The sequence below is a fragment of the Ursus americanus genome, chromosome 18 (assembly GCF_024610735.1).
Source record: "Ursus americanus isolate L20-20 chromosome 18, mUrsAme1.1.p, whole genome shotgun sequence".
NCBI classification, from domain to species: Eukaryota; Metazoa; Chordata; class Mammalia; order Carnivora; family Ursidae; genus Ursus; species Ursus americanus.
This window is the reverse complement of record NC_142144.1, coordinates 5,171,626-5,198,586: the sequence shown is the minus strand read 5'-3', so window position 1 is coordinate 5,198,586 and position 26,961 is coordinate 5,171,626. Positions and strand designations below refer to the sequence as shown.

Sequence of the window (26,961 nt, the reverse complement as noted above, 5' to 3'; positions counted from 1 at the left end):
CTGCAGCTCCCTCGGGCAGGCAGAGATCTCCGCCTCTGATTCTTGAGAATCGCTACAGTTTTGACCCTTCTTTGACAGTCCTCTAGGAAAGCACTTAAAAAGCACACTGCCTGATCGCCATCCATCTTCTGCTAGGGCAGGGCTTGGCAAACTACAGTCCATGGGCTAAATCCGCTCCTCAGCCTTCGTGTGTGTGTGTGTGTGTGTGTGTGTGTGTGTCAAGGTCCTGAAGCTAAGAATAGTTTTTACCCTTTTAAATGGTTATTTAAGCAAAAAAAAGAATATGCAACCAACACCATATATGGCCCCAGGACTAAGCTGTATATGCTCCCTTTGGTGACCTGAGTTTGAGTTTGTACAGCTAGTGGTTATCTACCTGTGGGCACAGTGTTAAGTGCTTTCCATAAATGGACTCACGTAATCATCAGTGCTTCTGTGAGGTAGGTGCTATTATTGTCCCCATTCCACAGATGAGGACGGCAAGGGCCCAGAGAGAGTAAATGTAATGTTACATCACATGCCAGCTGCTTTCAGATCCTAGTAACACCTTGAAGAGTCCTTCTGAAGAAAGGTCTTCTGATAGATCAGAGACGATAGTGGCTTTCTGAAGGTGGGCTTGGCACGTGTCCATTAACTAACAAAGCAGCAGACGTATTGTGTGTTTCTGCCACATCTCCAGGAAGACGTTTTCTTTGTGCTCCCGTTCCTTCAAAGACAGGCTCTGCCCTGCTCCGTGATCTGTGGCAGGGAGAAGTGAAACTTCAGAGCTGGTAATGGCAGGTTAAGTCATGTAAACCAAGTTCCTCATTGGAAACAGCTAAAAATGGTAGATAAAACATAAAAACCATAGTTTTCAAAGCACTGGCAAGCTAACGAGGTATTTTGCCAAGCCACATGAAAAGAAAATGGGTACCTCTAGAAGTGATGGGAGCATAAGAGCCAGTGTTGCCATGAGGGCATTTATTAATCTGAGAAAATTTTAATTTCCTATTTTAATAAACCCAAAGGGCAAAGGGGCAGAAATCAGTAACTGAGGTATGCACAAAGAAGGCAGTCTAGGAGAGATCCTGCCCCACAATGAGCTGGGACTCCAGATTCACTGGTCTCTGCCTGTGAATGTAGCCTGGCAGGATCCTAGGATGGTGGTGTCTGCAGATGTCTGGCAAAAGCAGCACAGACCCACCTTGAAGAAAAGTAACTTTACTCTAGGCCTCAGACAATTTTTAAGGACATCAATTCCTACGCCTAAACTAATCACAAAAGGAAACAAAGAACTATGAGCAAGGGCCAGGATAAACATCAGACATTCATTTGCAAAGACTTCTAGACTATATAGAACAGCTCTGTTTTTACATGTTCAGTAGCAACAAAAGGCAAACTTGTACATACTGGTAAAGAATAGGAGATAAGTGTCATAGCTACACTGAAAACCAAAGAGAACTTCTAGAAAAATATAATTAAAATTAAACACCAGCAGATTAGACCCTGCTGAAGAGAACAGTAGTATAATAGACAGGGATCAGCAAACTTTTTCTGTAAAGGGCTAGAGAGCAAATATTTTCGACTTTGAGAACCACGTACAGTTTCCGTCACAGCTACTCGTGCTGCACAAAAGCAGCCATAGACAGTAAGTGAGTGAATGAGCGTGATTATGTTTCCAAAAAGCTTTATTTACAAAGACAGCAGTCTGGATTGAGCCCACGGACTACAGTTTGGTGGCCCTCGAGCTGGAAGGCAGGTAGATTAAGGTGCCTGAATGCATCACGTAGAGCAAAACAGATGGAAAATACACAAGAGAGAGCAAAATCTTAAAAGAGAAATTTAACACGTTTAATCAGAGAAGAGAAAGAGAAAGGTTGTGTGACAATATCAAAGAGAAAGACACATTTCCAAAACCAGTAGAAAAGAGTAACCCATGGATTCAAAAGTCCAACAAGCGCCAAGCAGAATGTGTGAAAGAAAGCTAATTCCAAGACCCATCACAGTGAAGCTGCAGAGCTATAAAGATGAAACGTTAAAAGCAGTCAGAAAAAGACAGGTTACCTTCAAAAGAGCAATCATTGGACTCACAGCTGACTTCTCAGCGGTGACAGTGAAAGCCAGAGACAGTCTAGCTACCTAGAATTTCTAAACCCCACAAAAAACATCTTTAAAGAGTGAGTGGAAATCAAAACCTTTTTCAGACAGATACTGAGAGAATTTATGCCTAGCAGACCTGAAGGAAATTCTAAAGGATGTTCTTGAGGCAAAAGGAAAATTTGACTTCACTAAAATTATGGTTCTCTTAATTTTAGGGTAAAACAAGCCATGAAATAGGAAAATTACAGCCTGTAAAACTGACAGAGTAATTGTATTCGGAATATATAAACAATACAAATCAAAAAGAGAAAAGACAAGTACACCCCCACCAAAATGGCTAAAATTGAAAGGGCTGACAATAGCCAATATTGGTGAGGAGTATAGCAACTAGGAGCTCTCACATGTTGCAGGAGGAGTGCAAATCCATAGAAGCACTTTGGAAAACCACCTGGTGCTATCAAAACAAGATACACAAAAAATTCCTCTTGAGCCAGTGTATCTACTTCTAGATATGTAACCAGCAGAAACAAGGGCCTGTGTTCACTAGAAGGTATAAGAATGTTCGTAGTAGACAGTCATAGTAACTAAAAATAAGAAGCACCCCAAATGCGTATCAGCTGAAGAATGGAGATAATTAATTGCGGTGTATTTATACAGTGGAGTACTGCAGAGCAGTGAAACCAAATGTGCTGTTCGCATACAAAACAGACTGCGTAAGTCCCACAGACCTAGTGTTACATGACAGAAGCAGATCCGAGAGTCCATACGGTTGGATTACAGTTTCCTAAAGAGGCAAATACAGGCAAAGCTTAGCGTGATAGAAATTACAATAGTGGTTTCTCTTAGGGCATTAAACATGGGGTACAGAGGAGCCTTCTAAAGTTCTAAAACAACGTTTGCTATCTTGAACTGTTACAAACACATGGCAAAAATCATTGAGCTCTTTACACATAAAATTTGTGAACTTAAGCACAATAGAAAGAAAACAGGCAAAGATTTCATTAAAAAAAGATACTGTTGGTTGCACAGCATTGTGGACGTACCTGGTGCTACTGAATTATACACTTAAAAATGCTGAAGTCAGTAAGTTTTATGTATATTTTATCATAATTTTTTGAAGAAGGAGAAATAAAATATAATAAGTAAATAAGGGTTAGCCAGAAGACCAAGAAACATGGTCAATTAGTAATACAAATTAAACCGACAAAGGGATGCATACCTGTACGACAGCAGAAATTCAAAGTCCAACAATACCAAATGCCAGCGAATCTGCAGGCAAAGGAAATTTGCATACACGCCTGGTCAGGTGTCATTTGGTACAACCACCTTGGAAAATAGTTTGGCGTGACCCCGAGGAGACTGGTAATTCCAACTCCTAGGTGTATTCGTTAGAGAAACTCATGCACACGGGCCCCAGGATACGGGGTGTGCATAACCACAATGTTTTAGTAACCAAAAACTGGAAGCATCCCAGATGTTGACCAGTATTCCAATGGATGGATGAATTTGTAGTATTCTATAGAATTTTATCCAGTATGAAAATGACTGAACTGGAGTGGCATGGGGGACTCACAGGCGTGATATTGCGCTAAGAGATAGAAAACTTACTGTGATCAACACCGTATTGGTTACTCCTTCCCACTCCCCAACCCACATATTCTTCCATCACAGAAATTATGTTTGCAATCAGAAGGGCCAGAAATTCAAGTCGATAGTTCTTTTTCTGATGACAGGGGCCTTCTGTGTTGTATTCATTGCTATGTCCCCAATTCTTAGGACTGTGGCTAGCACATGATAAGCACTAAAAGTGAATGAATTTCCAGTTGATAGGAGTATCCTCAGAAATATCTGAGGATACGAGGCAAATTCTGGCTAGGATGCAGAGGACCTTAACTCCTGTGACAACACCAAACAAAATCCAGATAGTGTAATAATCACACTTATCCTTTGCATATTGGAATTCTCTTGTCCTGTGTAACACCTGACCCCCAAACCCAGTGGCATTTATATTATCCAGTGGTTGGTTTTGCTGTTGGCTCAGAACTGAACAGGAGGTCTTAGCTTCTCCTTGTGGCTTGGGCTTCCTCACAACGTGGTGGCTGGATTCCAAGGAGAAATTTCAAAAAAGAAAGGGAGCCAGGCAGAAAATATATAACCTTTTATGACCTAGTCACAGAGCATCAGCCTCATTTCCAGAGAGGGGAGCCAACTGTAGATAAGTGTGATGGTATAGCAGATTGTGGGGGCACATGTCAGGTCTGGGTTTGGAAAGTGGAAGAGAGGCTTCGCTGAAGACTGAGGAAATGTACTGGCTAGAGAAGAAGCCAGAAGTTATTGGCAACAGTGGGGGCAAGCAGAATAAATGACCAATAAGCACATGAAAAGATGATCAATATCATTAAATGATAGGGAAATGAAAATCAAAACCGTAAGGATACCACTTCACACCCATTCGGTGGCTATAATTTAAAAAACAAACAGACCTGAGAAGAATAGGTGTTGACAAGGATGTGGAGAAACTGGAACCCAACATTGCTGGTTGGAATGCAAAATAGTGCATCCACTGTGGAAAACAGTTCAGTGGTTCCTCAAAAAGCCGAACACAGAATTACCATACGACCCAGCAATTCCACTACTAGGTATATACCCAAAGGAATTGAAAGCAGGAAGTCAAAGAGGCGCTTTTCACCAGTCTTCACAGCAGCATTAGTCACAATAGCCAAAAGGAAGAAACAACCCAGGTGTCCATCAACAGATGACTAGATAAACAAAGTATGGTCTGTACATAAAGTGGAATATTATTCAGCCTTGCAAAGGGATGGAGTTCTGATTCATACTACGCATGGATGAACCTTGAATGCGTGATGCTGAATAAACTGAGCCACAATAAAAGGACAGATAATATATGATTCCACGTCCAGGAAGCATTTAGGTAAATTCCTAGAGCCGGAAAGTAGATTAGAGATCACCGGTGGCTGTTAGGAGGAGAGAACGGGAGTTACTGCTTAGTGGTTGAGAATTTTGGTGTGGTGATGAAAAAAATCTTGGAAATAGGTAGTGATGATGGCTGCACAGCATTGTGAATAAAATTCAGGCCACTGAATTGTATGCTTACATGGTTAAAATGACGAAATGATACTTTGCCACAATTTTAAGTTAATAGTAATATACCAAACACTATTGAATTTTATCCTTTAAAATCAGCGAGTTTTGTAGTGTATGGATTATATCCCAATAAAGCTGTTTTGTTAAAAAACAAATTGGGGTCTGAAAGGCTCCAAGTACAACAGTTATTTGATATAAAAATCTTCCCTATCCACCCCTCCCCCACTTTTCCTAAGAGAAAGGACGGAAAGGCAGGACCGAAAAGCAGAAAGAACTTGCACATTCCTACAATCTCTCATTGCCCAGAACTGTTGAATCCAGAGGTAACACTGCAGCCCAACTGCCTCCTGGCTCCAGGCTCAACCATAAGACAAATAACTTAAACCCTAAGCAAACACAGAGGTGAGCATTCTTCAATCTTGGACTTGTTTCTAGATCAACTGAACACTTAATGAGATGTGAATAATTGCACATTCACTTTGGGATACAGATGAAAGAGAGGCCTCTCATGCTGTAGGAAGAACAGTGTTCTTCAGTCCCCACACCACTGTTCTATATACAAAGTCTTATATACCAAAAAATATAGGTATGTATATATTTTACGTACATATCGCATATATAGGATATATAACATGTGAAAAAGCAAAAATAAAAGGAGGCACCCACAATCGTATCTTAGAAAACAGCAAGAAACAACCTGTGGATGATCCAGATAGTGGAACTAGCAGGCAGAGACTTTAAAATAACTGTTGTGACTATTGTGCTCAAGGATTTAGAGGAGAAGAAAAGAATGGTTGAATAAGGAATCTCGGCAGAGAATTGGCAATTTTAAAAATAAATAGGAAGTCTTGATCTGTATCTGAAGTTGAAATCTAGTATCTGAAATTCAAAATGATTAGGCATACCAGCAGAGTGAGTACTACAGTAGAACAGTGAACTTGAACACAAGTCAGTTAGAAATTATCTAAAAGGAAGCTCAGAATGGGGGCCCCTGAAACTCAGTTGGTAGAGCGTGAGACTCTTGATCTCAGGGTCCTGAGTTCAAACCCCACGTTGGGCGTGGAGCCTACTTCAAATTAATATATAAATGAGTAAACAAATTTTTTTGAATGAAACTCAGAGAGACTGAGAAAACCACTGGGCAGAACAGTAGTGACCTGTGTAACACAATGTCGGACAGTCTCTTGTATGTGTAATCAGAGTCCTTGAAGGAGAGGAGACAGAAGGGAGTAGACAAAAAATATTTGAAGAAAAATGTCCAAACTTTTCCAGATGTATTGAAAAATAAAGGTCTAGAAATCCAAGAAACTCGGTGAACCCTAAACAGAGTAAATACCAGAAGACCACACCTAGACACATCATAGATAAGCTTCTGAAAACCAAATACAAAGAGAAAAATTTTAAAGCAGCTTTAAAGACTCAGGCCATACAAGGAAACAGTGTATTGTATGGTTATGAGGAGATGTTAAATATATGATAACCAGAGCAAAAAGGCAGAGAATATCTTTGCTCCCTTTGCATAGACAAGTGGTTCTCAAATGTTACCAGTTCCACCCCCCACCTCTGTGCGGGAGGGAATTTCACAATTGCAACAGAGACCTGTTTGGTCCTCATGAGTAGGGGATGCTATCAGCATCTAGGGAATGTAGGCCAGGGGTGCTGCTCAACATTCCATAACCCTCCAAAACAAGGAATTATCCAGCCCACAGTGTCAGTGCCACTGTTAAGAAACCATTATTAGGTAAAGATTTCTTAGAACCCAAAAAGCACTTAACCATAAAAGAAGAAAATTTAAGAAGTAGACTCCATCAGAATTAGAAAGTAATGCTGGGGCGCCTGGGTGGCACAGCGGTTAAGCGTCTGCCTTCGGCTCAGGGCGTGATCCCGGCGTTATGGGATCGAGCCCCACATCAGGCTCTTCTGCTGTGAGCCTGCTTCTTCCTCTCCCACTCCCCCTGCTTGTGTTCCCTCTCTCGCTGGCTGTCTCTATCTCTGTCGAATAAATAAATAAAAATCTTTAAAAAAAAAAAAAAAAAGAAAGTAATGCTCACCAAAATGTTGTTATGAAACGAAAAGGCAGGGCATAGACTGGGGGAAAATATTTATAATACATATATCAAATGAAGAACTTCTGTCCAGAATGTGTAAAGAATATATAAAGAACTTTAAAAACTAAGCAAAGTACTTGGACAGATACTTACAAAGTATGTGAATGGCCAATAAGCATGTGAAAACTTGCCCACCATTATTAGTCATCAGAGAAATGCAAATTGGAACCACAATATGGCACTTCTCCAAAGCTGCTAGAATTACTAAAATTTAAGAGCTTACAAAACCAAATGTGGAGATTAGAGCAAATCTCGTAATGTGTTGCCAGTGGGATTATAAAGTGGTAATTTGGAAAACCATTTGGCGATTTCATAACTCAAATATACACTAATTTTGTGGTTTAGCCGTTCCAGTCCTAAGTATTTGCCCAAAAGAGCTGAAAATCTAGGTCCACAAAAAGACTTAGTGCTCATAGCAGCTTTATTTATGACAGCCAAAACCTGGAAACAGTCCAGACGTCTAGCAGGAGAATAGTAGACACGAGCATACTCCTGTAATGGAATACTACTCAGCAGTCTAAGGGGAAGAGTGACCAATGCGTGCAACAATATGGATGAGTCTCAGAAGCATTTGTCGAGTCTAGCCAGGTCAGATAGGCAAGAAGATGAAATAAAAGGCATCTAGATTGGAAGGGAAAAAGTAAAACTCTTGGGGAGCCTGGGTGGCTCAGTCGTTAAGCGTCTGCCTTCGGCTCAGGGCGTGATCCTGGCCTTCTGGGATCGAGTGCCACATCGGGCTCCTCCGCTGGGAGTCTGCTTCTTCCCCCCACTCCCCCTGCTTGTGTTCCCTCTCTCGCTGGCTGTCTCTCTCTGTCAAATAAATAAATAAAATCTTAAAAAAAAAAAAAAAGGTAAAACTCTGTATCTGCAGATAACTTGATCCGGTATATAGAAAATCCTAAGGAATCCACTAAAATGCTATTAGTACTAATAAATGAGTTCACGATTACAGATGCAAGATTAATATTTTTAAAAACCTATTTTTATACATTTGCAATGAACTATCTGAACATGAAAGTAAGAAAATTCCATTTTCAGTAACATCAAAAAGAGCACAATACTTAGGAATAAATTTAACAAGATAAGTGTAAAACACTCTGAATCCCATAAAACATTGTTTAAAGAGATTAAAGATGATCTAAATAAATGGAAGGATATCCAGCGTTCATGGATTGGAAGATCACATTTGATGGAGAGAGTCCTTATCAAAATAGTTCAATTTCAGAGTTTTAAGTACTATGAAGAGAATAAAACAGTAATCAGGAAGAACGATTTAGGTTACATGGTCAGGAAATGCCTTTCTGAAGAAGTCTCATCAGTGTCTCCCTTTCCTTTTTATATTTGTTTCTTTGAATTAGGATCAAATCCAGTCCACACATTGCGACTGCTTGATAGGTCTCCTGAGTGTCTCTCTCTACAGATAACCCTTCTGTGTCTCTCTTCCTTTTGTTGTTCTCATAATTCAGTTGTTCTGTAGAATTTCCTATGGTCTGGTTGCTGACTGCATTCCCACATTACAGCTCCTAGGTTAACTTCGTCCCGTCCTTTGTTAACTTCCTGTGAAGTGGGGGTTGGGTCTGGAGGCTTGAGGAGATTCAGATTTGATTTTTGGCGGGGGGAGCAACATGAGGTTGGATCTTGAACAATAACTCCCTCTTTAATGATATTAAATAAATGTTAATTTTTTAGGCATGATAATGATATGGTTATGGTTTATCTTTTAGAGATTATACTAGAAAAATCAGTGGTTCAAATGGTAAGATGTCTAGGATTTGCTTCATGCTAATAAAAGATGAGGGGAAGTAATGGGTTATAGATAAAACTCAACTGGCTGTGAGTTCACTGAAACTGGATGATGGGCATGGGGTAGGAGCATTATATTCTTCTACTTTTTGTACACTTTTGAGATTTTCCATAATATTTTTAAACTATTGTAATGTATTACAATTAAAATGAACGGGACTCTCTCTAACCTATTTATGAGGATGCAGTAACTATCAATTCACATTCACTTCTGTGATCCCCTTCTATTCATTTCTACAGCTAGCCATTATTTTTCAAATCCTATTTTTGCAATTTAGGTTGAACCATCTGAAATTGCCATTTTTTGGTAGGGTGAAAATAGCCACATGTTGGCAATTGACTGTGTCTCAGTCTGATGCACGGGAGTCAGCTACGAAGTCTGACAGTTTCTACATGGTGCGTGGATTCGTTGCCATGTCTTCCTTCCTTTCAGAGTCTGGCTGCTAGTTATCAAAGCCTATGCTTTTATGATTGGATTGGATTAGGACTGGATTCCAGGTTTTAAAAAGCTCTTACTCATTAAATGGTTGTAGTAAACTTACTGTTGTTTTAAAGAAATTTAGGGGGGAAAAAGAGGGAGTTAGAGACAAATATAAGTGCCTTCAGTACAATCACCCTCAAGTAAAAATTAGCCTGTCGTGTTCCAGTATAAAAGACCAGTGTAACTGGACCATGTTGGGGGAAGAGGAGAGGAGAGATGATAAAAGATGATGTCAGAGGTGGCCAGGGGCCACATCACATAGGGTCTTGTAGGATTTTTAAATATGAGTTTAATGATCTGACTGCAGTTCGTGGGTGTTACTCTCACTGCTGTGTGAACATAGATTGTAGCGGAAGCAGGACGTTGGTTACATTCTGTAGTCCAGGTGAGAAGTCAAGGTTTGGTGGCTCAGACCAGGGTGGTCTGAGGGGATGTGCCCGTGAGGGGATGCCCGGGGGGGTTACAGAGGTGGCCCACTGGAGGTGTGACTTTAGTGTGAAGTGTTAGAAAAATGCCTGGCACCTAGAAAGTGCCCAGTCATTGGTCTGTTACCATCACTGTTAAAATACCAAACAGCAGCTGTTTTCTGAGCCTGTGCTTGATTTCAGGCGCTATTCTAAATTGCGTCACGTGTCATAGAGCATTTAATTGGCTCAGCGTTTTGAGGTGGGTAGTTCATTATTCCCATTTCACAGGAGATGGACTTCGGCACCACTGTGTCCGCCTTTGAAGGGCACTTCTATAAGGTTCCTGGGCACAGCGACCCATTTTCCTTTCCTTTCCTTCCCTTCCCTTCCCTTCCCTTCCCTTCCCTTTCCTTTCCGCTCCATACCCAGTGTGGAGCCCAGTGTGGGGCTTGAACTCATGACCCTGAGATCCAGACCTGATGAGCTGAGATCAAGAGTCGGACGCTTAACCGACTGAACCACCAAGGCGCCCCCGCAGTGACCCATTTCTAAAAAGCCTATCTTATTCTACATCATTAGCCAAGAAGACATCACATGAAACTAATATTAATGGTCCCTCAAATCTAGCTCTGGTCTTCCTTAAAGAACCAATTTCCAAACAGAAATAAAGTGTGTGGTGCCTGAGACAGCTTTGAGTCAGCATTCACCCTAAGTTAGCAGCATCCTCGGAGCAGAAGATTTGCAGACTTGGACAAAATTCAGCTATGGTCATCATTTCAACAATGAAGCTAATTTAAGCTTATTTCTGCAGTATGGGAAAGTCATTATGAAATAAAAATGCACAAATTGGGAGAAAAGACAGTGTAAATCACTTTTCATCAGTTGCTGATGAGTTCAGCCAAATACTGGAGGAATCATAATAAGTCGTGTTCATAATCTCCTAGAAATGTTTTTAAACTTTCTCATTTGGGGGAACTCTTGAGGGGTCGACTTTCCTGCCCCGGCATTGTGTCAAGCAGAGACTGCAGGCAGCAGGGCAGATAAACATTCAAAGTTCCCTCCTCCCATAAATCATGTTTTCAGAGAACTGTGAACGTGGAATAGCTTAAGAACTACTGATTTGTAGGAAGTCCCTGTCCAGAGTCCAGCTGCTTTTGTGGCGGTTAGAGCCTCCGTCCCAGAACTAATCAGAGTACTCTTGCTTTTTCCATTTGTCCCAGCTGTGAGTGCCTCCTCTCCGCGGATGTGGCCTGCTGTTTGACGATGACCTCTCATCCTATCTCGCTTCCTGCCCCCTTTGTTTTCCAGCAACCCTCTTCCAGTGGGAGCGTGTTTGGGTCTGGAAACACTGGAAGAGGGGGAGGTTTCTTCAGTGGCCTTGGAGGGAAACCCAGCCAGGATGCAGCCAACAAAAACCCATTCAGCTCGGCCAGCGGGGGCTTTGGATCTGCAGCCACCCCAAGTAAGTTGAGACCGTTTTCCCAGTCCCTTGGCCCCATAATGCCATTGTCATCCCCGTGGTGCGAGCAGAACTTTGGTGACAAATGTAGAAAGGAAAGAGAGGGGTCTAGAAGGCCCATTTAATATATGGATCAAAGCAGTGTGATCTGTTTTGATTTTGATTTTTGGTTTTTGTAATGAGATGTCCTCTATAATCGTGAAAAGGCATCGGAGCTGCAGGGTGAGGACCTGTGCCCTGAGCTCCTCCTCTCCTCTCTCCAAGGCCCAGATCGCTCTGTTTCCTAGGGTTGAAATGACTCGAAGTGAATGCAAGCGGACAGGCATGAATGAGAGCAGCAGGGCAAGCTGGGTGTGCTTGGAGAAGGAGCGTCTGGATTTGTGTGGTGTAGTCCTCTCTCTGAATTCGCTTTAAAATTCAGCTGCCACAGAGAAATGTTACCCAAAACTTGAAGCCTTCATTATTTCTTATCTCTTTACATTTTTGTCTTATTTTCAAATGAAGCTATATCGTTCTGTTGGCACTTTTTTTCTCCAGCTAATTTTTCAAATACTTTGTTGATCTGTCTATTCATGGCTGGAAATGAAAGAAATTTGGGGTGTTTTTTTTAAATCTTAAAAAAAAAATCCTGCTGCCGATGGAGGCTGAGAAGGGAAGTTGGGGGCCTGTCATCATCTCTGCTTCCCTCATTTAACACACTGCACACGGAGCCTCTCTCATCTGCTATGCTACCAAGATCCCCGCGAATCGGGAGCTACTGTTCTCCGACAGGACAGATACTACCTTCATGTTGAGGCTCCTGCAGCTCAAAGCAGAGCTCTCTATTCGGAGTCTCCACGTTCCCTGATCAGTTGTTTTGATGTCACTGTCCACCTAGTAAAAGATTAGAGTCAAGAGACACAGACCTCTTCACTTGTGCAGTTATATGAGCAGAAATCTTTGTTCTTCAGCTTTCAGTCTCCCAGGAGGAATTTAGAATCCTAGAATGATGGGCACCTGGGTGGCTCAGTCAGTGAAGCATCTGCCTTTGGCTCAGGTCATGATCCCAGGGTCCTGGGATCGAGCCCCACATCGGGCTCTGTGCTCAGCGGGGAGCCTGCTTCTCCCTCTCCTGCTCCCCCCATTTGTGTACTCTCTATCAAATAAATAAAATCTTCAAAAAAAAACACAAAAAACAAAAACAAAAGAATCCTAGAATGAAGGGATCCAAGAAATTGAGTCTAGTAGTTTTCAAAAACTCTTTCTGCTGATGAACTTCTAAGCAGAATCTCAATGCGTAAAACAGGTAAAAATAGGTCTACTTGGAAGCAGGGGTCAAGAACCAGAGATACTGGGTGGTTTCCCCATCCCCCCCCCTCCCCGGCTCTCAGCATGGGACTGCAGGGCTCCATAACACATACTCGGACAACAGGATCCTTGTGTGGCATTCTCTCCATTTTCAAATGAGGAAACAAGCCCCGAATGGTGAGGTGATTTGAAGTCACAAGGCCAGAAAGTGGCAGATCTAGGACTCTACCAGATCATATGTAGCATACAAAACAGCATCCGGTGCAGAAGAGGCACTTGGAACATGCTACTTAGAAATGTGGGTTTCTCCCATAGGCAGGTTACCGTCTGCGAGATTGTGCTGCTCACCAGTTTTGTTGAGACTTAGGTGTGTCATATCCTTGTAAAATCCCCTTTCCTCCTGGCTGATTCATCTCTTAGGCCATGGCTTTTACCTGTGAAAGAATTGCCTTCTCTCAGTGGGGGACTGGCGATGGCATACCCTGGCCTGCGAGGGCTGGCTGTGCACACCTCCAATTCTGCCTCGGGTGATCGCATGTTGGGCAGCCTGAACTCTGCCATCGTGCGAGTGTTTACACCAGGGCAACTGGACAGCGCGGCAGGTCACCCTCCACCCCCCCATCCGTTATTCACTGGCACACCGTTTTTCCAGTTCTTTAATTCTGGTTTAAAATTAAACCAGATACTTTATAGGATTATACCGGATGCTTGATACTGGACACCTGCTGGTCTTCATTTTCCTAAATATTGGTTTTTTATAAACCAGCAGTTTATTTTTATGGTAAGAGAAGTTTCAAGGACAGAAAAGACTTAAACATTATTTGGTTTTGAAAACTGAGGATATGATTTGATAGTGAAAGGGACAGGAGCCTCTGTAGCCCAGAGGACCAGGTGCACGAGAAGAGGAAGAACAGTGCAGGAGAAGTAGCTAGAAGTCACCTGGGGACAGGCATCGTCCTCACCAGAACTAAGGATGCTTTCTGCGAACCACCAGAGACAGCCTCTTTCTCTTTGGGTGACTCTGCAATATTTGACACTTTGAGCTCAACGTCTTTCCTGGACTGTATAGACCGACTCTCCTCGTTCTCTTCCTTCCTTCCAAACGGTTCCTTTTCTGCTGCTTCTCTCTGTCTTTGCAGGCATGTCCCCATTGTCATCTGGGTTATCACAGTATCCAGCCTCCTCCCCTGGCATCTGGACATTCACACGAAGCTGAGTGTTTTTAACTCTGCTTTGCTTTTGCCACTCTCCCTACGCAGAACCCCTGGCAGCTTCCCACGGATGTGAAGCCAGCTCCTCGACTTGGAAATCCAGGCCCTCCGTGAGCTGCCCTGCACACATTCCTGTTCCCCCAGCATGTTCCCTCTGTGTCAGCCACTGCTGGCCGTCCTTCGTACACACGCCACTCCTCTCTCCCCACTTCAGCGCCAGGGCTCCCCTGCCTCCTCCACTCCACCCACCAAACCTACCCTTCCTTTAAAGGTGACTCTAAGTCTGCGCCTGTGTGCAGCTTGGCCTGCGGGTCGTGGGTCCACGGCGATCTCTCCCTCTCTGGAATCCAACAGCCCTTGTGTTGTTCCATTCCTTCATGTGACATCAAGTGGAAGGGACAGATCTTTATGGACCACCTACTGTGTGCCAGATGCTCCGTGTAGTTGGGCTAACCACTTCTTAGAACAGTGCTTTTAGGTGTGGCCGTCCCCATTTTACCAATAAGGAAATAGGTTTGCAGAAGGGATGCAGACTTACAGAGGTAGCAGCCATTAAGTGGAGCAGCCTGGGCTTAATCCGGGTATGTTGCCAGAACTCTGACCCACCCCGTTGCCTCCTGAGATCTTCCTAGCCTTGCAACGGAGCACGGTTCCTCCCAGGTGTGTCTTGTCTGACAGCCCTTGGGCTCATTCTCGGGGGCGTCGAGTACGCTCCCCTGCAGACGGATCTCTGAGCGCAGATTGAGCCACCAGTTTCCCCTGTGACATGTAGACCCCAGGCCGCCTGGCCCTGAAGCTGCTGTCTTTAGCCCTGAGAAGTCATTAGACCTCCGCCTTGATGGAGCAAGACAGGCCGGGAACACTGTTGCTGCGAGCTGGCAAGTTCTTTATCCACCTCCTCAGGGTTTCTGAGCTCTCTGTCCCGAGACTACCTGAGATGCTCTGTTAACCCCTGGGGTCGCTTGAAATTCAGCACCACTGCACATTGTTAGCAATAAGCACTTACTGCCCCCTCGAGTCTTGTCCGAAGGACCCTGGTTAGGCCATCCTCGACACGTTCTTTCTGTTCGGAGGCCTGAAAGACGTACTTGTGTGAGGAGAGAGAAGCCATTTGAGGAGAATCTTTTGGGCCCGCAAGGCTCCCTCTACAACTGTTCTTTAAGAAAATGTCTTGGAAAGTATCTGGGACTAGAGCTGCTTGAGAACCCCCTTCTCAGTGCATGTGAAATTCTAATTAGTGACTTTAGACCTGCAGAATGACATGGGACTTGGTCTCTGTGATAGTGTTTATATCAAATTTAATTTAATCATATCAGGCATAATTTAATTGGAGTAGGGTTGGACCCTGATGTTGGGTTATGCAAGTGTTTTTTTTTTTTGCCAAATACAAGACCCAAGAGGCCCCGTGTCGTGCCAGCAGGGGGAAGCCCAGAGCAGACACAGGTTGTCCCTGGACTCGCCACCCCCCGAGAGTAGAAGTCACCAGCCAGCTCTGTGAAGACAGGCTTTCTTCTGGGCTGCTCTGCCCACAAGTGAAGAGGCATCTCCTACAACGACATATTGTTCCAACAACCAAGATATAACCCCCTTACTTGCCGTATTTTAAGAGCTAGGGACTGTGTTATTTTGGAACCGCTAGGAGAGAACCGAGAAGCACATCCTTGACCGTGGAAACAGAGAAAAGCAGACCTCGGTTAATGCCACTTTGCTTCAGAACAGCTGAAATAAATCCTCAAACCTTTCAACACGCAGAACTTCTCTTGAGACTGCAAACGAAAACTGTTACAACTTGACTGGTTTAACTCTCATGATCTTTGCAAAATGGAAAGGATTACATTTTTTGCTGCTGATCTGCTCTGTGTCTTATTATACTGAGCACAAGTGGGATGTAGCAGGAGGAAGAGTTAAAGAAACAGAGAGGGGAAGTTCTGTTTCCTGAGGATCTGCTATCGCCCGTCTAGGCGCTCCTCGTACGTCAGCTCATCTGATCCTCACAGCAGCCATGCGGACACCGCCCCCCCTCAACCCCGGCTGTCCCCATTTTGTCTTAGAAGAAACAGGGACTTGGGAAGGAGAAGTCCTTGCCCACAGCTACTGGGTATCCTGAGCCGGGGCTGGCTGCAGAACGCCTGTGTGTTCCACTGTAACGCCCGTGAGCATCTTCAGATAGGCGTCTCAAGGAGATGAAGGGGTGAAGATGCCCAGAAACTTCTGTGTTCTCTAACTTCAGGCATTTCAGTCTCCTGGCATCATCCCAGTAAAATCATTTCACCTCTGTATCTCAGATTTCTCCAAGAGGAGAGCTAGCCCCAAATCTCACACTTGAAATGATTTGCTATTTGTAATTTTTGCCGCGTTGGTCCTAACAGAGTCAGAAAGTTGCAGTCCTCTGTTCCTGACGTACCAAGTAAAGGAATGGCTGAGGAGCCCAGTTTTCATCTCCAGTGTCGGATGAATGTACAGCCACTGAGAGAATAAGACGTGGCCTCCCAGCTAGCTTACTTCCGGCAAGCTCCGGCTCTTCGAGAGGACGTGTTGCAGGCTCCCCCTACGAACCCTCAACAAAAGGAAGGTGCATAATCCTGTGGTACCGGGTCTGGGGTGATGAAGTGGAGCTTGTGAACCCCTCCCGCCATCGGTGCCTGGCACACTCCTAGCCAGGCTCTCAGACTGCCAGCAGGGGTTTCACAGAGCAGGTGACCATGTGGTGGCCTGGGCCTCTGCGTATTGGTGGTCATGTCCCTGAGTGAAGGCCGTTCACTTCCTGGATTGTAGGTCAGGAGCGTTGCAACTGGAAGTATTAACAGTTAATCTCATGTGGGGGTGGGGTTGGCAGCAGAGCGAGATGGGGGACCTTGGGATTGACAGGTTAGTGATGGGCCACCTCTTCAAACACCTGGACTTTGAGAGTGAGTTACTCCCCTCCACGTCTCTCTGTCCCCTTCACGGCGAGCACCTGATCGGCTTGGGGGAACACCGGCCCGTGCAGATGTTTGCACCTCTCACTTGGTGATGTGGCACACGCTCTCCATTACCCACCCAGAGCATCCGTTCAGCGCCCCGCATATGCTTGTGCCTTTGGGCCTAGACCCTGTTTGGGGACAGCTTCTCCCTGCCTTCTTTGGATGCAAACTTGCTTTAGTAAAACACCCATCCAAACACGGTGGGGAAGTGTGAATTGTCCCTCCCCTCTCCCCCCAAAAAAGGGTGATAGAAGAATTCCTGGTAGTGTGCTGTTCGTGTTCCCAAGTGCTTCTGTACATATGGTTCTGGCTACTTATTACCGGTCAGATTCGCATGTCTTGTATAACTGACAAAACACTTCTTACCCGTCTTGGTTTTTAGGAGTTAGTTTCCTTTATTCCTTGCATTCTTGGCGTGGCTTCAGTGTGTAGGAGTGACCCACCTAGATGAGCATCTGAAAGGTCAAGGGCTTCATTGAACGGCTTAGGAAAAGGAAATCAGACCGGAAGTCTTGCTGCTGCTCACATTCTTCAGAGCCTCTCTAGCTCCCCTCAGATCGGCGTTAGGGGCTTCATGGTTTTTGTTGTTGCGCCACCATTCCCTGAGCAGATCGGGCAACAGAAACACGTCCAACCTGACTATGAAAGCAGAAGCTGGCAGCCATTAAGCTTGGTTCGGATTTGCTCTGACTTTATTTCTCTAGCTCGACAAAACGTGAAGTTGGTGCTCATGTGAGGAGATGAATGAAAGCAAGCCTTCTTCTTCAGAAGAGACACGTCTCGCGGGAAGCTGGTAGATAGACTGATCCGTGTGGGAGCGCAGCTGCGTCCTGCAAAGGAGCCTCTTCACTGGGCCCTGTTGCAGCTCCCCCGTATGCCGTGCCCGTAGAATCCCGAGCCTGGGTTCCCAGAGATTAAGAACTTGTCATCAACATGCCAGCAAATCACAGAAGGTGTTCACCACAGCTTGGCTCCCTTGAATCCCAGACTTGCCACTTGCTTCTCCTCAAACACCTAGCTGCAGTTTCTTTTCTGTTCTAAGTAGATAAGGACATTTTTCTACCTCTGATCTCCCTCAGCATGTTCCCCCTTTCTTTAGATACCTCTAATCTGTTCGGAAACAGTGGGGCCAAGACATTTGGTGGATTCACCAGCTCATCGTTTGGAGAGCAGAAACCTGCCGGCACGTTCAGCTCTGGAGGGGGAAGTGTGGCGTCCCAAGGCTTCGGATTTTCTACTGCAAATAAAACAGGTACTCGGATACTTATTAGCTGTGGTTACTTTTAGATGTATATTTACATACGCATAGATACCTGGAAGGAGATGTCTCTAGGCTGGCTCTCCCGGGAGTAGGATTGGAGTATGGATGAAATGACCTTTTCTCCCCGATTCGTTTTTGCATTTATTGAGCATCTACTGTGTTCCTAACGCTGTTCTAGATCTCCGAGACATGTTAAAAACAAGAATGTAAATAATTAGCAGGTGCAGAGCAACGAAAGTATGGGAACATACAAGAGAGTGATAACTAAAATATAAACAAGAAAGGACCCGGTCACAGAAGAGCTGGGGTCCCATTCACAGTCATGGGCAAGACCGATGGTCTGCATAGTTTTTATGTCTATTTCCTTTGTCCTCTTTCTCAAGTCACTTTTTTTTTTTAACTTTTGAACATAACATACATAAATATATTACATATACGTGTACCCATACAACATCCACTTACTGCAGGGACACAGCGCAGTCACTTCTCACAGGGAGACCACGCCGGCGGAGCGCCACCGGCGCTCCTTCTTATCCCAGCGTTACTTTTATTTTATTTATTTATTTATTTATTAAAGATTTTATTTATTCATTCGACAGAGATAGAGACAGCCAGAGAGAGAGGGAACACAAGCAGGGGGAGTGGGAGAGGAAGAAGCAGGCTCACAGCAGAGGAGCCCGATGTGGGGCTCGATCCCACAACGCCGGGATCACGCCCTGAGCCGAAGGCAGATGCCTAACCGCTGTGCCACCCAGGCGCCCCCCAGCGTTACTTTTAAAGTACACATATGTGAACTGTGTGACTTTCTATAATCATATACGACATTTATAATTTCAAATGTTAAGGAACAATACATGTTTAGATACAAAAACATATTTCATTTCTGTCAGCTGCCTCTCTGTCCTCTTTCTGTCTCAGATCTACAGAGGGTCTGCATTCCTGCCTTTGTTGTGTGGAAAATTGCGTGAAAAAAAAATTTTTTTCCCTCCAAAGAGATCAGTGGCAGTGTGGGGGAGGATGTTTGTAGAGAAAGGAGTTCTTGAAAGCAGACTTCCCAAGGGTGAGCGCCCAGGATACTTGTCCCTCATGTGTCTGGGAGCCTTTGAAATTATGTGAGTTCCAGAGGAAGGACCCTAGCGAGGACCAGATGCGTAGGTGGCTCTGACTTAGGACCGCCCTGCATTCCATGCCTGGAGTCCCACGGTCTAGAACGTAAACTGCCGTGGTTTCCATGCACTGTGCTCCATTACTCAGACCTGTGGCTTGAGTGGGTTAGTCTTTGGCTGCCAGGTTCTGATTTCTTCCTAGACTTTAAAATGCACTAGACGTGAGCATTGCAGCTTCATTTTGCCCCCACCCTTCCTCACGGTCAATGATTTAGAAGTGAAAAGGCTACAAAACTTTGGGTCCTAGTTAACAAAGCAAACATCTGACTAAGAAATTTTAATTCATTAATTATCGAGGCTTATTTTAATTTTTTTTTTTAAGGAACTAGATAATGTTTTGGGGGTTTTTTTTTTGATTCGTGTATTTTTATTTTGTTTTGTTCCTTATCCTGGAATCAGGTCCCAATTGACTTCGAGAATCTTATGCTTTTATTTTTTTAGTCTTAGAGAAAATCTATCCTCCTACCTTTCAGAATATTTTTCCTGTTTGATTGTTTGCCCCGTGAAACCCCTCAGACTGAAGACAGAGGAAGCTACAGGGATGGAGGAGCTGGTAGCCACAGAGGTGACAGCAAGGGTGGAGGCAGCCTGTGTCCCCTGCGCTTCCGGCGCTTTGGCTCTCGCTGCAGGACTCACGGCAGTTCTCAGGGGGCTCCCTCTGTAGAAGGAGGTGCCACAGAGCCCTGAGCTTAAGGAAAGGCTGCTTTAAATAAAGGAGTCGTCCTTCCTGCGCAGGCAGTGCAAATGCCTGAGACATCACGATTGGCATTTTGCTTTAATACAGATTTTAGATGGGCCATTTTGATGGGTCTTTGGAAAATTCCAAAGTGTCCATCCTCCCTCAGTACAGTTGCCTTAGGAAATAGTAGTGCTGGAGATTACTTGGGTGGGGGGGGGGGGCAGAGGTGGACCCAGACCTCCGTGCCCAGCCTATCGGGCTCACCCCAGTTGCGGTGGAGGGAGGCAGGCTGACCCATGCAGTTAGGTGGTGGGTGCTGTCTTGAGTCAGCCCAGCGCTACCACAATCAACTGGCTGAACTTAGGCAAAGAACATTCTCTGAGCCTGTTTCCTCCTGCAAGGTTGGGACCCTGGGTTTATTTGGCAGGATAAGGCAAACGGCTGTCTCGGAGCTGGCGTGCAGAGGGCCGTCAGTAAGTCAGGTGTTTATTATCATTGCTTATTAGCAAATGTCTCTTTTTTCTGGAGAGGAAAATCATGAAAATGTAGCATCTAATAAAATCAAACCCTTCCTAGCATCAGGAGTGAGTTGCCTATCTCCAAAAAATAATACCAGAGTGACCATTTTCCTCCTGTTTCACTTAGCTATGACCCAGGTTTGTTGTTTGGGGGCATTGTGTGAGTGTACGTGGTATGTGTACGTGTGTGTGTGGTGTGTGTCTATGTTGTGTGTGTGTATGTGGGGTATGTATGTGAGGGTGGGTGTGTATGTGTTGTGTGGGTGTGATGTGTGTGCATGTGGGAGGGAGGGGTGGCGCACGTGTGTGTACGTGTGTTTAATCTCTCCCCTGTCCAGTGTACTTCCTGTATCATTGTGACTTCTCATTTTTCACTCGCCCTCCACCAAGAAGTCGGAGTAATATTGTGCACACGGCACCAGATCCAGCCACGTGTGTCTAGGAAGAAAGTGTAACTAGATCTGTGGTCGGTCGTAAATAATTCAACTGCAAGGGTTTTTTAGCACTTTTTTTTTTTTTCCAGTCTCTTATATTTGTAACCCAACAGTCTCCATTATCATGGCTTGGAATTTCACTCAAGGTTTGAAAATCTAGAATGTTAACCCAAACATGAGCTTTAGCAAAAAGTATCTTCAGTAACAATGATAAGTAAGCACGTGATTGAATCACAAAATGACAAATAACGAAAGAATTCAGCTAACAGCTTTTCCTGCCCAGGGTCCGATCTTTCCTGATTCAGGTAGCAGAAGCTTGTGGTGAGGTGATGCTTATGTAAGAAGGCCTGATTGGTGCCTCTGAGAGCAAGACTCACTCTCCTCAAGGGGCGAGCATAGTGTCCCTGGCGCCCCTTTCCTTGTGCCAAGGCCTCTGTCATTCCCTTTAGCACGTAGTTCCTTAGGCCCGTACTCATTTTAAGAAATACTCCTTTCTAGAGCACATTTCTTAGAGCAGTTTATTCCATTCTGTTCGACGGACACTCACTGAGCGTCTCCGCTCATAGCCTTAAATGATGTACACAGTATCTTGGGGTTTGGGAACCCCCTCGGGAGCAGAAGGAATAGTCAGGGAAGGACGGTTGGTCTTCCCGCCCGGTGGGCAAATCCACCAACCCGAGGAGGCCACCTCGGCGCACCTGACCCTGGGCACGATGGCCCTCGAGTGTGCCTGCCCCGGCCCACCGCCTCTGTTCGCGTGAGCAGCGGGGGACGTCAGGGGCTCTGGTGGCTCTCCTCAGAGCTGATGGATTGTTCTATCACATTTATCCAGCCGCCTTCCTCCAGAGAGGAAATTCGGTGTGCTTTTTTATTGAGGAGTAGCTCTTGACTGCAGAGAGAAAGCATTTTTTAAGAAATTCTTCCGTGCGGAGAGACTGTGGAGAGAGATGTGAGAGCCATAAGGCTTTAAATAAATAAAAAGCCCCTGGCTGAGCACCAGTGCCGTGCGCCTCTCCATCTCTTCTGTAACCCAGTTCATAGGTTCTCCCCGAGAGGAGACTTCGAGCCTCTGGCTTTATAATGTGGGTTCTCATGAAGCTGGAAGCCTTACCTGTGTTGTGACAGTAACAACATCTGTCATCTTTGACAACTGGGCAGGGGTCAGAGTTTTCAAGAATGCTTTTTCAGTGAGGAGCCTCACATTGGCACAGTGGGGCTGGGAAGGGGTCAGAAATGCGCCAGGCTGGTTCTTGGTGACAATCTGATTCCACGAGACTGGGAGCCGATATGTCCAGCTTGCCCATGGGAGGGATTGAGGGTCTCACAGACAAACGGGATCTGTGGGGTTCATAGGGCTCCAAGGAGCTCCCCTGGTGGACCCGACCCCTCTGCTAGAAATGGAGGGGATGGCTTGGTATTTAGAAAGGCTGTCGCCCCCAGTCACAGTTTTTCGAATTTGAATTTCTAACCTATTTTCCCCTTTTTCCTTCCTCTTCTGATTTGGTTTCTCACCACTCATTGTCTTCTCTTCCTGTCTCCTTTCTTTTTCCCTGTTTCTGTTTGTTTGCCTCTGTTTTGCTCAGGTGGCTTCGGTGCTGCTCCAGTGTTTGGCAGCCCTCCTACTTTTGGGGGATCCCCTGGGTTTGGAGGGGTGCCAGCATTCGGTTCAGCCCCAGCCTTTACAAGCCCTCTGGGCTCGACGGGAGGCAAAGTGTTCGGAGAGGGTACTGCGGCTGCCAGCGCGGGAGGATTCGGGTAAGCCTCTGGGGACAGGCCTGGGGACCGCCGGAAGCACGGGGCCCGGGACTCCTGTTTCAGGAAGACAGTTCTTGCGTTTTCCCTACTGTTGACTGAGCTGAGCCCCCCTCCATTGAAATCCACCAATCCACCTTGAAATCCTCCTTGGGGAAGGCTCATCTCTCCTAAGCAAGACTGTCGACTGCGGATGGGCACAAGCTGTGTTGCCGTCGCCCGAAAACGTAGAGTACTGATCGGCAGGCCCCCGTTCTCCTGGCGGAACTAAAGGGTGATTTAAGGAAGAAAAACAGTCCCATCCTGGCTATTTTAGAGCCAGGCCTGCGCCTTGTGGGGTGACTTCTGTTAGGGAATTCAAGATGAATAGTTTTTGCCACATTCTTTCCTCTTGGGACTGTTGTGTCACTGACCCGTTGTCCTTGAGCAGATCACTCCTTGTGTCCCTTGCTGCACTTGAGACCCCCACAGTGGGTATTCATTTCACAGCCCCAGGGCCCAGCTTCCACACTGGGCACATTTCAGAGTCTCAGTGACTGCCCTGCTTTCAAAGCTGCTCTTACCGCCTCGTGCACATCCTCCCTTGAAAATGCCATATTAGGGATTGGCTTTTAAGGGCCCCAGAAATTCAATCTGGTTGCCAAAACCCCAAGGAGAAAATAAATAGCCTTCACCACACTACAAAGTCCCGATAAAATGTCTGTGGTGATGACTACAAAGTGCCTCGTTCAGAGGATGTATTAGTGTCTGAAGTCACTGTCTGGTGGCCCTGGCCACAGGACGTGGGATGCGTAAAGCTCAAGAGGGGGGGAGGAGGTGGGCTTTGTTTGGGGAAATGGTCGGGGTACTTGGGGTGAGTCTTGGCCAAGTGATAGCATCTTTATCTTGAAAGTAAACTAAAGTATGTTCTTACTCATACCCTTCCCCCCCCATGAAAGATGCTGGTGAGGAAATGCTGGCAAGTTTCCAGAAAGTGAGCGAATTGATAGATTGCTTCCTGGACTTCATGTAGAGACTAATGGTTCTTTTAAGTTTCCCTCAGGAAGCCCCAAGAATTAAAGTTAAGGAAAGCTTTTAAAGGAGAGTTGGGACCAACTTAAACCAGTATTCTTGGCAGGTTCCGACGGACACTGATGTCTCCAGTGACCGCCCAGCACAGAGTATTGCAGGGTTGGAGGGTTTGGGGTTGACGGGGAATCTTGAGGTTTTATTTATTTATTTGAAACCTGCTATTTTCTTTACTAGTAGAAAAGTATCATATTCTGCCTTGGGCGGAGGTGGGGGCTCACCCACATAAATCCAACTGGCTGGTTAGTTCCATTTTGTCAAAGAGGGCTGACAGGTACCAACTCTGGTACGAGAACTCCAGAAGAGCCCATCGCCTTTCCCCAGGTCCCTGATCTGCCCCTGGCAGATGTCTGAGGAGCTCCCACTGTTTGTGTGAGGCCCAGAGCAGGGGTAGGAATAGAGCAGGACCAGTCAGGACCACTCCGAGGGTCTACTTCCAGAAGACCCCTCACCTTGTCATGAAAAGTCAGTGGAATCAAGATCCAAAGAGGAGCTGAAGACAAATAAATTGGGGGAAAGAGGCTGTCGATAAATGAGAAATGCTAAAATGATGGGATGAAATCCAAGAATTATTGGCGATAGAGCAAAAAATGTCATGCTGTTCCATTTCCAGATGAGCTGGAATTTCCACACAGTGGAGAAAACCTAAAACCCTGGGCCAGTTAGCTTTTATATCGCGTGCCTGTCCTTTTCCTTCCCAAAGCTGAGATTCACTCTGGGCTCTAGCCTGCTCTTTCTGAGAGGCCACTACTTTGAACCAAGCGCGTCCCCTCAGTTTGTGCGTGGCATGCAGCCCGAGGCCCTGCGGGCAGCCGGTGCCTGTGCAGCCGCACTCACCGCCGACCGCCTTCTCCCTGGAACCCAGGTTTGGGGGCAGCAGCAACACCACGTCCTTCGGCACCCTCGCAAGTCAGAACGCGCCGACTTTCGGGTCGCTGTCCCAGCAGACCTCTGGTTTTGGGACCCAGAGCGGGGGATTCTCTGGCTTCGGATCGGGTGGAGGAGGTAGGTGGCCAGACATGGTTCCCTCACTGTTGTCCCTTCTGCCTTCTCCTGGGTAAATGCCCGCCCCTGCCCCCAGAGAAATGAGTGGTTTTTACCTGGCGATGCAGTGTCGTGTTTTGAAGGCTGAAAGTGGGTGAAAGACAAAATGTTCTTTTCAGGCTTTAATTAGACGTGTAACGTTGTGCCATTTCTTACCAAAGAAAGAAATGACTGCCTTGATTTTTCTCTCGAGACAAGAACCCAAAATAGTAATCGTCATACTAGACCTTGGTTTAAAAATCCAAGGCGGCAAACGCCAACAATAAGATGTAGGGACTTGGTGAAATGTCTTTGATTTGTTGAACCCCCGCTTCCTCAGATAGTGGAAGACGTATGTTCTGCTTTTGTCCCTGCAACACATTTGTGAGGCACAGAAGTCAGGCGCCATCGTTATTTTAAAAATGAAGACAAAAACCCCATGGGGCCCATTTGCCCAAAGGGCCAGAGAGGGAGCCACAGAGCCGGGCCTAGAACCCAAGTGTCTTGCTTCTCCAAGAAGCAGCAAGTGGATGGGAAAACAAAAACATGGTTTCCTAATGAAGGGGGTCCATGTGGCCCCAGCGCAGCTGAGTGGGAGGCGCCGTGCCAGGGACCCACTGCCCACAGCGGGTGCCGGGGAGGGAAGAACCCTGAAATGCCAACAAGGCCCTTCACCTTCCCCGCCCCACCTGGCCTTGGGGTGGCGGGTAGCGGGGCTCTCTACGGGGAGTGAAGGGAGGGACACGGGGAGGTCCGGGACCCCCCTCCGCCTCTCAAGTGTGCGTGCACTCGCTTCAGCCCACCTTCCTGTCTTTTTCAGGATTCAGCTTTGGATCGTCTAACTCGTAAGTATCCACCTCCAGTTTCCAGCCATTAAATAAGGAGGGAGGAGTGTGTGGTATGTGAAAATATTACACTACTAACTTTTGCTCTATGTGTCCATTTGTATCCAATTTTCCTGTTTTATAAGCTTGTCGTGGAAGCATGGGGGTTCAGCAGAGGTTTTGGGTTTCGTAGACCTGCTGGTCTCAGCAGGAGGATAGCAGGAGGTGCCAGGCCTGGCTGCCTCTGAGGGCCATGCGTGAGAGAGAGCAGTGTGCCTTCTGATGAGCAAAGACTGGAGGGCAGGACCCAAGAGATGTTGTTCCTTAGTCCCTGTTAGGGTCTCAGAAGCTTCGTGTAATTACGTGACATTAAAGTCCCGAAGTTGGCCTACGGGCAGTTGCATGAGCCTCGAAGCCCTTCCTCAGAGCAGGCGCTGATCTGCCTCTCTCCCGGCGCTTCCTTGCAGGTCTGTCCAGGGCTTTGGTGGCTGGAGAAGCTGAGTGGGTGTCGGTGTTCCTTTCAGTTCCTGTGACCAACTACGTTCTCAGCTCCTCTTCGCTGAGCCACACTGGAGCAGTCCTTTCCCGTGAACATTCGCACTGAAACACACACCCAGAAAGAAACAGCAGAAACCAAAACTCTTAGAGATGCTTGATCGCTTGTTTGTTTTATTTTCTATTTCGTGTTGGTTGTCGTGGCCCCCCCGCCGCCGGTCCCCCACTATTAAACTCTGGTCTGTTTCCATGCTGAACGTATGTGGGTTATGTCAGGTCACAGCCTGAGAGAGAGGTTCCCACATCGCTGTGGCTCTGCGAAACCGTCCTGGCCTTCCGCCAGCCAGCAGGGTATGTCTTCAAGGGCGACACCGGAAGTTAGCGGCCTAGGAGATGATGGGTGGACGAAGAGGGTGGGCAGGAGCTTCTCCCAAGACCCCGCTCTCCTCAGGCCTAGGCCCTCGCCCAGGGAAGAGGTTCAGTGCTGGCCTGCCACCTCTTTGTGGCCTTCTTTTGGTATCTCCCGTTCGTGTCCTTGCTGCCGTTGGGAATCAGGCACCAGCCTTGTGATTGGGTGGAGGGCCACGAGCTCCCTCACACGGGCTGAGTTTCAGAAGAGCTCGTGGCACCTGAAGTAAAAGTACAGGTGGCCGTGAGGTGAGCCTGGAAAATAGGCTGGTGGGCGCCGATGACGGGGATGCCGCCCTTGGACCAGCCCCGTCAGCTCGTCTTCTCGGTTTGGCTCTGGGTGCTGTGTGTGCCACAGCTGATTTCTTCGACTCTGGAGAGGCGTGATGGAGAAGAGCGCCTTTATCTCCAGTGACAGTGACATTGGTCA

General features: G+C 46.2%; 1 protein-coding gene across 5 annotated transcripts in view; it reads left to right on the top strand.

Annotated features, from left to right (window-relative positions):
* The window catches only part of NUP214 (nucleoporin 214), a 95,002-nt gene extending 68,622 nt beyond the window's left edge, over positions 1-26,380 (top strand). For 3 of the 5 annotated variants that reach the window (XM_087869259.1, XM_045771291.2, XM_087869261.1), the window contains 6 exons: positions 11,292-11,445; positions 18,003-18,155; positions 22,545-22,716; positions 24,647-24,786; positions 25,625-25,649; positions 26,096-26,380. In XM_087869259.1, coding sequence (XP_087725385.1) covers positions 11,292-11,445; positions 18,003-18,155; positions 22,545-22,716; positions 24,647-24,786; positions 25,625-25,649; positions 26,096-26,129 — 678 coding nt within the window. In that variant the 3' untranslated portion in view covers positions 26,130-26,380. The other 2 variants (XM_087869258.1, XM_087869260.1) reach the window with 2 other exon arrangements.
* Positions 26,381-26,961: the final 581 nt, after the last annotated feature.